The following is a 12,311-nucleotide window of genomic DNA, read 5'->3' on the forward strand; positions in this document are numbered from 1 at the left end:
CCTCCAAATTTTTATCTTTTGGTCTTAGTTCCCTATTTTGCCCAAGGCAATGGATTGGTATGAAAACATTCACCACTTATCCTACTATTTCAATAGAAAATATGCCCTAAATTTAAAACTATGAAATTACAAATGAACTTTTAGAGTATAACCCCTTTGTATACTAAAAACTCCCTGAACTCAACTAGGATAAGATGAAATATTAAAATAATGATGACGGTCTCCTAAAGTTACAGAAGTACTGGGCTGAAAGAGAAGTCACCGTATTGATAAGCTGAATTGTGACCAGGTAATTGACACAGTGCAAAGCACTGTGAAACACTACTGAAAGCCTTGACTGCTAAGATCTAGAATGTTATTCACATACATTTTTTTCATTACTTGGGTGGCATAATGAAAAATACATTATTTGGTCTTTGGCTTGAGTTCCTGGCACAAAGGTCCTAAAACCCTTGGAATTTCCTGAGTGATAGAAACATCTTTTGACTCAGAGAGGGGTACACCTACATAGCTTCAGGATGGGGCTGGTTACCAGAAAGTCCAAATATTTGATTAGAAGGTGGGGAATTTCAGCCCCATCCCTCAGGGGAGGGGAGTGGGGCCAGAGGTTGGGTTATAATAACTCTTGAACAAAGACACTGGAAGAGCTTCTGGGTTCGTGAACATATTGATGTTCTGGGAAGGTAACATGTCCAGAGAGGGCAGAGAAGCTCTGAGCTGCACCCCTCACCCCACCCCCCCTGCATAATAACTAGCTTCCATTTGGCTGTTCCTGAGTTGCATCGTTATAATAAAATGGTAATACTAAGTAAAGCACTTTCCTGAGTTATGAGTTGTTCTAGTGAATTACCAAACCTGAAGAGGGAGTTGCGGTGACACTAGAATTTATAGCTGGTCGGTCAGAAGTACTGGTGGTAATCTAGGACTGCGACTGGCCTCTTAAGTGAGGACAGTCTTGTGGACAGAGCCCTTAACTTGTGGTGTGGGGTCTGTGCTAACTCCAGGCAGTTACTGTTAGGATTGAACTGAACTGCTGGAGACACCCAGTTGGTGTCAGAGAATCAGAGTAAAGAACAGATATAGCCATCTTTGTTGAAAAACAAGTATGACATGAAATTTTAACAAAACATAATTTAATTAAAATAGTTTGGCTTCACTTTTCTTAATTTTATGTAACTATGTGTACCATAACTGTCACTGTATATAAGAGAAGGAAAATAAAGAAAATTAACTACTGCATATTCCACAGCCTTTTGTTAATAGACCTATTAATATTTAAACAGTTCTAGGCTATAAACCAAGAGCATCTAATGTTATACTAAAACAGAGTCATAACACTTTAAAACATATTAAGGTAAGTAGGAAAAGACAGTAAAATATTTTTTCACATGAGATGATAGGTATATCTTATAAAACAAATTACTCTTTAATTTTCTTTAAAAACAATCTCTACACTAAACCCCCAGTTAATGATTTGGTCTTCTAGATAATTCAGAAGGAATAACATGAGAAAGATTCTGAGACTATTTTAATGTTTTTAAGGCCAAGTTTATTTCCAATCATATTTATTTCTTAGTAGGTCTGATTTATTCCTAAGATTACAAGCTCTTTAAGAGCAAGAAACACATTTTATTTTATTTACCTATCTGTATTCCCATTTTACTTTGTGTCAACAACTATACCAATATATTAGTTAACAGTAATCTAAGGCAGCACAAACATATATATCAAAATGTAAAAGGATTTGCCTTATAGTCATAATTTAACACATTTCTTTAAAAATGTATAATAAAATCTATTGGTTATCAAGAAAGATGGCTGATAATTTAACAAATTATCATAGTAAAATCTGAACTACGATAGATACCTTTCTACAATGGAAAAATGTAACACTGAAATAATCAGATGTTTCTCTTATAATTTTTTGCTGTCCCCTTTTTTCATTCTGAGTTATGACCATGACAGAAATATGTGCAAGTACTGCTGACCTAGGAGAGACGGAGCGCTTGGCTCTGCCTATCCTGTGCTTCCCTGTCCATCCCGTTTCCTCCTCTAGTCAAGAGCACTCCCTGAACTCTCATACGCCAGCACTTCTTCTACCTCGTGGGGTGTTGTGAAGCGTTTCGTAACAGGTGGCTATAGGGAACTTGCAAACTGTGAAAATACATGGAAGTGCCCGTGGCATGCTCTCTCTTGAGGTCCAAAGGGTCTGGGAACTCCCCCACCCACCACCCTCTCCTCACCCACACCCAGCACAACACTGAGAAAAAGCCACTCAGGCCAGCTCCATTCTGGGCACTAAAGCCTGTCTCAAGCCTTTCAGGCTCTTTTTACTGAACAAAAGAACACATGTATACATTAGAGTGATAAGATCACTGACGTAAATTTTGGGCTTAAGAAGATACAGACAGAAAAGCTCATTCTGTACTCTTTGGTTCTGAGTCAATAAGGCCTATCTGCTTACAGAAAAAAGAAAAAAAAAAAAAGCCAAAAAATAAAAAATAAAATCTAAAAGGGCCTCCCATGTGGTCTAGCTCACTAGAATTCTCTACTGGGGCTTGAGGCCAAGCCCCAACTTGAATTATGGCTGTCCTTCTAGACCCTGCTCATTTACATGCTATTTGCACATCTGAGGATTAAAGCAAAAAGTGATTACCAACTGCAAATATGGACATTCATTAATTTGTGAGTAATATCCTCTAAAGTGCCTATCTTTTGAGAAAAGGAGGGGGCCTGTCTCAAGCTTTCAGGATAGTTCAGGATTACTGCCCCATGAGCGCTAAGGCACAACTCACCGACTGTACCACTCAGCTGGATTCAAGCTGGTCTCTTAGACAGCATCCGCGCTACCGTGTACTGGGTTTGCCGCTTTACTATAAGGTCATGATGGACCTTTTAATCTAATAGATTTTTTCGGCTTTTAAATGTATTTCTTCAGAGAAAAATCATTTTGATTTATGCAACTTTATTGCCTACCAATTATTCTGAATCTAAGGATCACATGGATTGAGAAAGGAGCACAAAATGCTCCCACATCCTGCTTTACCATCTCCATTAACTGGGTTTTGGAGATCAAGATCCAAGAGGAAAGTGAGCTCCCTCTTCAGATTTCACGTGCAAGCTCTGCAAGCTAGTATCAATGGAAATAGTGGGTAGTGTGGCACTGGTATAGTGGGATAATGGATATTAGGTAAATTCTGATCATGTTTATGAACAGAAGAACTGGGAGTGTGAGTTCAGCTACAGCAGTCATGGTGGAGCTCACCAATGAACAATAAAGGGGGATGGGGGTCCTGGCCATTTGGGGCTATACCATCTTCTTAGGTTGATGAGGAGAAAAAAACTGCAAAAATGCTCCAAACTCAAAGGTTAAGGGGTAAGAAACAAATCCTAAAGGCCAGTAACCAGAAAATACCGGCTCTAAAAGCCAAATTTACTCAGAGGCAGAAGCACAATGACAATGAGAGAGTGGGTGAGGAGAAATCAGAATTTGATATGCAAAGCAAACTTGCTTCTCAGGCTTTGGACACGATATATGAGAAATCAGGGAGAAAAGGTATCAGCTTAATTAACCAGTTTTAAACACATGAAAAAGAAAAAAGAAAAACAAAAATAAACTATAGGAAACAGAAAGGACAGTAGAGAATCATGCCAACAGCTTTACTCTATACATAGATCCACTTAAGAACCAGGTTGAAGTTGAAAAACTCAGCAGGACTCACTTGGGAGGAAGAGGTAGAACACTAAGAAGAGAATAGGAGTCTAGCTTTAAGGTAGGATAAAAGGAAGCAATAAGGAATGTTTTTCCCCCCACCAGTAAAGTCTCAAAAGTCACTCAAGCCCTGAGGAATTCATTGAAATGAATTTGTTCATTATATTAAAATATCAGTGTTTTCAAGAGCTGAAGGAAGGTTTTGAGATGTCAGCTGTTGGCAGACCTTTGGGTCTCATGTAGTTCTCAAAGACACAGCCTTTGGCATCATCATCAATAACAGCTTCAGAAAACTGTCAAAGGGCAGTTTTCAGCTTAGATAAGGGAATGAGGGAATGATCCTTTGAAAGAACAGTCTCACAGATATATGGATGGACTTGAAGGTAGAAAATGGTAGCATGAAAAGAAATACCAGTCTTTGGTATCATGCTTGGGATGGAGAAATACAGAGGAAAGACATTTTCCTACAGAAATATCTGTTCCTAGGCTTCTGAAAGGGCCTCCTGCCTCGCTGTTCTCTATGCCTAGGAGGCTCGCGTACCAGATCATCACATGACTATTTCTTCTCAACGTTCTGTTTTTCCCTCAAATGCCACATAAGTAGGGAAATCTTTTTTCATCACCCAGGTAACCACTCTCCCACACACACAAACAACAACAACAAAAACAGCAATAATGGATTTGGGAGGTGGGGCAATAGAGGAAATTTTGAATTTCATTCCATATTAAATAATGTTACTGTATACTATTAAATTTTTTGAGAGTCATAATGGCATTGTGGTTATACAGGTGAACATCCTATTCTTGGGAAATATTTGGTGGACTATTCAGAGATAGTTTCATTATGTCTATAATTTACCCTAAATAGTTCAACAAGAACCCACATATGTGTATATAAGTACATATAAAGACATACACACATAGAGGACGGAGAGAGAGAGCAAATGTGGCATAATGTTAATAATTGGTGCATTTAGGCAATGAGAAAATGGGTGTTCACTGAATACTGTCACTTCAACTTTTCTGTAGATTTGAAATTGTTCAAAATAAAAAGAGAACAGTCTACATTCCTAAAAATAAACAAATAAATAAAGTATGGAGAATTTTTGCTCAGAAAAATGCTCAGAAAAGAGAATGGTGCCCCTGAATCCCTTAATCAATTATTTTTCTTTGGTGTGCCAAGAATTTAGGGACCAAACAGAAAGTAATTTGAGTTTTTAAATATTCAGAATAATAATCACTCTGGGAACACACAACACGCTAGGAAAGATCTGGGTACTTACTGTAGGTAGCACCATAAGAATTTTGTATTTTACTTGGAAGAAAGCAGAATGTTTCTGAAGGGGATCTAATTTATATAGATGGTAAATTTTATTCCTTCTTGAGCTATAAAAAATGTGACATCACAACTGACTCCTGACAGATTTATCCAACTTAGTCAAAACTTCACAGGTTCTGAACTCTGGAAAACTCGCATACATGGATACCACCCCAATGAGGCAAAACCCAAGAAGCTTTGTTCCTCTACTGTCAGTAACATTCCTCAAATTATCTCTAAACTTGTACTAAGGTTCGAGGTGAGTGGCGATAATATGGATGTAGACTATAGTAAGCTCTGGATACTGGGAACACAACTTTTGGTTAGTAAATGTTACTATTTTGGAATTTAGTCTCCAAATTCTAAACTGCTGCAGTTATTTTCATTTATGCTGAAGACTCTCTGCAACCTTGCAAATGTGGAATGACGGAAAAACTTAGAAAAAGCATAATCCAACTTTGGAAGTGCGTGAGGATCTACTTTGGTTCTGGTGAATGCAAATCGGGAAGCAGATGGGGGGAACACAAGGAGTGAGGCATTTAACATAATTTGAGGTGGCATCAAAGAAGAATTTCTAGAAAAAGAAAAAACCTGAGACAGTTCAAGTAAGCTAGAGGAAGAAAAAAAAAGATTTCTATGCATAAAGTCATCATAATTTAAAATATGTCAGAGTGGGTAAGAGTATGGTATATACAGATGAATATGAGAAGTGTTCTTGGAGAGTAAAATGACATGGCTAGAAAGGAAGACAAGGACCAGATCAAGCAGGGCCATACATACCTTATTAAAGAGCACTCACTTGATCTTTTTAGTGCTAGAGACTCAAATGGATTTATACTGAGGAGCAGCATAGTAAGATTTGGATTTCATATATATCAATCACACAGGCAACTTTGTATTGAGTTGGCCAAAAAGTGCCTTTGGTTTTTAAGTAAAAATAAAAGACACACTTTTCATTTTCACCGAGAACTTTATTGAACAACGTATTCACCATTTTGTTCCACTACCTTCTGCCATTTTTCAGGCAACTGCATAATTCCATCTTCCCAAAACTTTTTATTTTTTTGAGAAAAGAACTGTTCCAGGTGCCTTTTACAGTCTTCCAGGGAATTGAAATTTTTTCCATTAAGAGAGTTTTGTAAAGACCGAAATAAATGGAAATCCGAAGGTGAAATGTCTGGTGAATACGGCGGATGAATCAGAACTTCCCAGCCACTGTAACAGTTTTTGCCTGGTCATCAAAGTAACATGCGGTCTAGCATTATCTTGATAGAAGATTATGCGTTTTCTGTTGACCAATTCTGGACGCTTTTCGTCTAGTGCTGCTTTCAGTTAAGTCTAATTCGGAGCAGTACTTGTGGGAATTAATCGTTTGGTTTTCTGGAAGGAGCTCATAACAGAGGACTCCCTTCCAATCCCACCATATACACATCACCTTCTTTGGATGAAGACCGGCCTTTGGTTTGGTTGGTGGTGGTTCATTTCGCTTGCTCCATGATCTCTTCCGTTCCACATTATTGTACAGTATCCACTTTTCATCGCCTGTCACAATTTGTTTTTAAAACAGAATGTTTTCATTGCGTTTAAGTAGACAATCACATGCAGAAATACTGTCAAGAAGCTTTTATTCGCTAAAGTTATGTGGAACCCAAACATCAAAGTGATTCACATAACCAAGCTGGGGCAATGGATTTTCAACGCTTGATTTGGATATTTTGAGTATGTCGGCTATCTCCCATGTGGTATAACATTGATTGTTCTCAATTAATGTCTCGATTTGATCCCTATCAACTTCAACTGGTCTACCGGACCGCGGAGCATCGTCCAGCAAGAAATCTCCAGCAGGAAACTTCGCAAACCACTTTTGACACGTTCGATCAGTCACAGCACCTTCTCTATATACTGCACAAATCATTTTTTGCATTTCAGTTGCGTTTTTACCTTTCTTGAAATAATAAAACATAATATGCCGAAAATGTTGTTTTTTCTTCCATCTTCAATATTAAAATGGCTACACAAAAATTCACCAATCTTGATAAGTCTTTTTTTTTAAATGCACGCTGATATGACAGCCATTACATACAATCTAACAAAATTGTTTCAAATGAAGTTAAAGACAACTAAGTGCTACTAGAGGCATCTTACAGAAAAAAACAAACAAACCTTTTGGCTAACCCAATAGATGAATGATTTAAAGGCTATGAAGTTACAGGAAAGAAACACAGAAAAGTGATGTAGTAAAGTGTAAAATAAATGGGATCTGAATAAGAGCAAGGAAGATCATATGTGCCAAACATTTAAGAGGCAAAAGGAAAAGGACTTGGTAATTAATTGAAGGTAGAGGGCAAAATCAAGAACTGCCAAATACTAGAAGAGGAGAACCCAGTAAAGGAACTGACTTGAAGGAGATGGTGATGAATTCTGTTTGGGATCTGTTTTAATTTGAGGTATCTGGGACATCAAGGTGGAGATACTTAGCAAACTATTGTATATATTAGTCTGAAACTCAGAAAAATATATCTAGAGATACACAGTTGGGATCCATCAGCACTTGGGTTATATCTAAAATAATAAGAGTTTAGATAAGATCATGTAGGGAGAGAATGTACGATTCGAATAGTGGTAGTTCAAGATGGAACCAAGAAAAATACTAACATTTAAAGGGCAGGTTCAAATAAGAAAGGAAGAAAGGAGGAAAGGAGGGAGGAAAGAAGGAAGGAAGAAAGAAAGGAAAAAAGAAAGAAAAACATAAAAGGAAAAAGAAAAAGAGTAGTCAGAAAAATTTGAGGAAAATTAAGAGAGTGTTATGTCATGCGAGCTGAAAGAGAATTTCAAGGAAGAAATTATTGTGAAAATCAAATTCAAAACATAAGCCCAAGAGACGATCACTAAAAAATGACCACGGGATTTGGTGATCTAGAAGTCATTGATGATCTTAGCAAGATCTCATTCATTACATGAGATGTGAAACAAACTGCTGTACAATGGGGAGCATCAGAGAAGTAAAGAAGTGAAGATAGGAGACATCACCACTCCTTCGAGAGGTTTCGATGAAGAGCAAAAAGAGACTGGAAAATACTTCCTAAGAAAATGTTGGGTTAAGGGAGAGTCAGGAAAAGGAGGGTTGTTTCCAGTTCTACCACCATTAGAAATTAAAGTTCTAATACTAATTCTAATGAGAGAAAATAATACTAATACTAATACTAATGAGAGAAAATAGTCTGGCTCACAGACAAAAGGTAGGTGTACATGGTACTTACCAAAAGCTGAGAATTCCATGTACTTAGCAAGAACAGCAAAATTAAACTGTGCCACAGGCTCTCCAATAAGAAGAAATAACAATGATAATACCCAAAGAGATGAGGTCCTGGCTCTGCTGCAGGCCCGTACCCAAGACCGGCCCATAGCCAAGTTAATTTAGTAGCTGTGTGATCTTGGGCAAGTTACTTAGTCCTTTGCCTCTCAGTTTCCTCATCCATAAAGCGGGGATAATAATAGTACTTATAGGTTTTGTAAGAATTAAATAAGATACTGATACAAAATGCTAGCAGTGCTGGCTCAGAGTAATACCTCAAATTTGTCTTTGTTGAGGATAACAGACAAAAAGTATATAGTGCCTAAAGAACCTCACTTTTTAAGAGGCATATTTAGTTGTGCATTCATGACAAGTCCTCATGGCATCCTGATTTATAGGTTCATAATTAGCTTCAATAAATAGGTCACCATTAGTCCACTTAGGAAAAAAACAAAAGAAAAACAAAAAACAAAAAAACACTGTAGATAAACACATTGCCATATATATGCCTTATATATATGTGTATATCTTATAAATCAGTAAAAGTACTCAACTGTAATTTCAAATTCAAAAGAATCTCTTCTTTAGCATTGAGGTACAATTCTCATTAATTTTTGTAACAAAGTATACACTGCAGAGACTTGTTCATCTTTATGTCAAAAATGAATTAAACATAACTCTGAATAGTAATAAGTGTTTAATGTTGTCTCCCTTTTTAATTTACAATGTGCAGTATTTTTTAATGATATAATATGCAACTCTTCTAGCCAATCCAAAGAGACAAAAAGATTCAATTATTCTCCAGCTCTATAAGCAGTTACATATTTTCCTTTCATATCAGAATTTCATTGCTGCTGAAACAGATAAAAAGACAGCATACAGTAAAAGATCTTGTGATCAATAATCAACGAGTCTAAGGATCTGGGAGAAATGCATAAGAATACATTTAACTTCATAATATATAGCCTCATTATTGCTAAGAAGAATGCTGTCACCTTTTAAACAAAACACCTTATTTTTGATAAAACAAAGAATAAAAACATCAGTAAATCTCTAGATCAAAATAATGAAAGTACAGATCGACAGTTAAGATGCCATTAAGTGATCTGAATTGACATGATAATTTAAGAAAACATCAAGTATGCAGTTTGGTAGTTATAGTGAATGTACATAGTGGCCAAATTTATATTCAGAAATTTCATACACAGATCTTTAAGACAGTAGTATAGTTCCTTCCAAAAGTCCTTAGGATCTTTTTCTCGCAAATAAGTCTATTTAGCAAAAACATTATTTCTTGGATGAATTAACCCAACTTCAAATAAATATACAGTTAAACACCCTCACTGCACATCCTCATTGCCTTTTTTTTTTTTTCTGCTCTATACTTCAAGTACAATAGTCACTAGATTGCCAAAAGCACCAGGAAGCACAGCACTGAAAATATAGAACTGATTTTCATGTCTTAGTAAATATTTGACAGATATCAAGCAATTAAAGCTAGGATGTTTGGCTTTTAATGTTAATTTTTTAAATTTAATTTGTAACATCACAGTAAGAAAGATGCAACCCTTTTCCTCTGTTTAGTAAATTCTCACTTCATAAAACTGAAACAAAAAAAATGAACCATTTTTTCCCCTGGAGTACTATACAATGACTGAAAATCATATTACTGGTACTGAAACACTGAAAAACTAAAGTGCCATGTTAAAGATTAAATAGGATTCTCAGGTAAAACACACATAAAACTCATTTCACATAACTGTATTACTTCCTATCCCAACTTGGTAGTTATTTCAGGTATTGTAAGTGGTATTTCTCAGTTAATAAAAGGTCAATTTCACCCACTCAGAATAAGCGAAAATATTATTATGCTCTGTGGTAAATTAGGGGTAAAATGCCATTATGTGTTGAAGTAAAGGGTAGGGTGGCAGGGTAAACATATGTTTTTGTCATCCTCCACAAAATAACTGTGCTGGCATTGGAAAAGTCACTACAGAGGAATGAAGGAGTTACCCCAGGTCTGGACTGACCACCCTGTTGGTACCAATCACTGTCTAGCTACCACTGCTCCTTTTGTGGCAGAGTTAGACCCTTACAAAGAAGTGATTCTTCGACTGAACCAGCAACAACCTAGATTCAACATGTAATGAGAAACACGATTTTTAAATAACTTGAATGAATTTGATTCCTAGTAGAGTCAATGAAAGTATCAAGACTAATTAAACAGTTACATAACACATATTACAGTCATTCCTTATAAATACCCATTTGTATATTCCTGTACATGCACTTTTTTCCCCTTAACATGACATTGAGCTAAATGTCTGAAGCAAGTCTCTTAAAATGTAAACTTCTAGGCAGATAATGCATACCATATCTCTTTAGATAGCAAAACACAATCATAAGGGAGAAAAATCTACTATGAAAACTAAATCCAGGCACTTCCCCTGGATTTCTTTAATTTTTCTACCGGTGTCAGTCAAGAAGCATTTTTTTCACGTCTCTACTGATGGGGTGTTCCTAGGGCAAGACCGGCCCGTACCTAAGTTCATTTTGTAACAGTAGCCTATTACACCCTCCCCCACCTCAACACAGGTTTCCGGTTTGGATGCCCAGAAGTAGTACGGCTCCAAACTGAAGGAGCAGTAAACCAAGCAGGGGAAACCAATAAGAAATTCATCAAATCACCAAGTCTAATGACACTCAAGGGCCAGCCGCATCCTGCCTCCGTGGATGCTCAGGATCCCGCTAAAGGAGAAACCTGGGGGCGGGGCTGTTAAGGACTATGTTATCAGAGAGAGGAAGCCAGACTGCCCAGGTGAGGTTGAGGTGGGGTGAGTCAGAAGAGATAGGGAAACAGAAAAGTGACGCACGAGGTAGGTCAAGTGGTCACCTGTGGGGCCACTTGATCCAGCCCCGCCCCCAGGGACAGCAACAAGAATCGCGGCCGGAAGCCCCCAAAATACGCCGGGGAAAGACAGAGCTGGGCCCCTTCGGCCCGGCCTGGAACTCACCATCCACGGTTTTCTTCTTGAAGAGGGACGCCATGGTCAGGGACCGCGCCCGGGCAGCCCGGCTCGGCCCGGTCCGGCCCGCGACTGGGAAAGGACCGGAGGAAAAGGACAGGCCTTTGGAGGGCTCGGGATGGCGGAGCGGATGGGCAAGAGAAGAGGGCGGGGTCTCCAGGCAGGACCCGCGGAGGGCGGGTTTCCACGAACCCTGCCGCAGCGGAGTTGCCCTCCGCTCAGGTGACCGCGAACTAAGACACTTTTTGGAGAAGTCACTTCCAGGCAGCGCCTGCGTGATCTGCGCGCGCGCCTGCGTACTGCGGCGCCTGAAGCTGCAGCGCTGCCCTCACTTCAGCTGCTGCCCGCTCTCCCGTTTGCAGCGTCCCGGTGTGGCGAATCATGCGAGGCTTGAGGTGGTAGCGGTGCGTAGGAGACTGCGGGCGGTGTCAGGTGGCTTCTAGGTGCGGGTTCCGTGCTGAATGCTGACAGAGATGAGCCTTACTTAGCGCTCTTTTTGCCCCGGAGAAGCTGGAAGTAGGGGGGTCCCCAGAATCCTAGGACAAGCGTGGGTCGTCCTGGAACCAGTTGATTTACGACTATCCCCTTGCTGTCTGTATCAAGGCATACATAAGTGCAGGGGCTGGTGATAATGCTGAGGTCCGAGCCCCGGTGGTATTTGTCTCGGGAGTTCACGCTCGTTTGGGCCCTGACTCGCTCAGCGGTCTCTCCGACGCCGCCCACGCAGCCCCCTGCCGGACCCGAGGCGCTCACTGCGGCCGTGAGCCGCAGGCTCTGACCACCAGGTGTGGGTCTCCGGGGATCCGGTTTCTAGGCTTGAGAGTGGCGGGGGAGGAAGGGAATGGGGAGCAGCTCCCTTAAGACACCATTTTTTATTTAATGTTCTTGGCTGGAAACATGAAAAAAGAAATCCATACACATTTGTTGTATACCGGTTTAAATGTCGGCAACTCTATTTCT

The 12,311-nt window shown here is 39.2% G+C and overlaps 1 protein-coding gene across 1 annotated transcript in view; it reads right to left on the reverse strand.

The window, feature by feature from the left end:
- Window positions 1-11,628, reverse strand: part of CHMP2B (charged multivesicular body protein 2B) — a 29,898-nt gene extending 18,270 nt beyond the window's left edge. The window contains exon 1 of the mRNA XM_082460618.1: window positions 11,340-11,628. Coding sequence (XP_082316744.1) covers window positions 11,340-11,373 — 34 coding nt within the window. The 5' untranslated portion in view covers window positions 11,374-11,628. The remainder of the gene's footprint in view (window positions 1-11,339) is intronic.
- Between the last annotated feature and the right edge of the window lie 683 nt (window positions 11,629-12,311).

This window comes from Balaenoptera physalus, assembly GCF_965194825.1.
Source record: "Balaenoptera physalus genome assembly, chromosome: 4".
Lineage (NCBI taxonomy): Eukaryota > Metazoa > Chordata > Mammalia > Artiodactyla > Balaenopteridae > Balaenoptera > Balaenoptera physalus.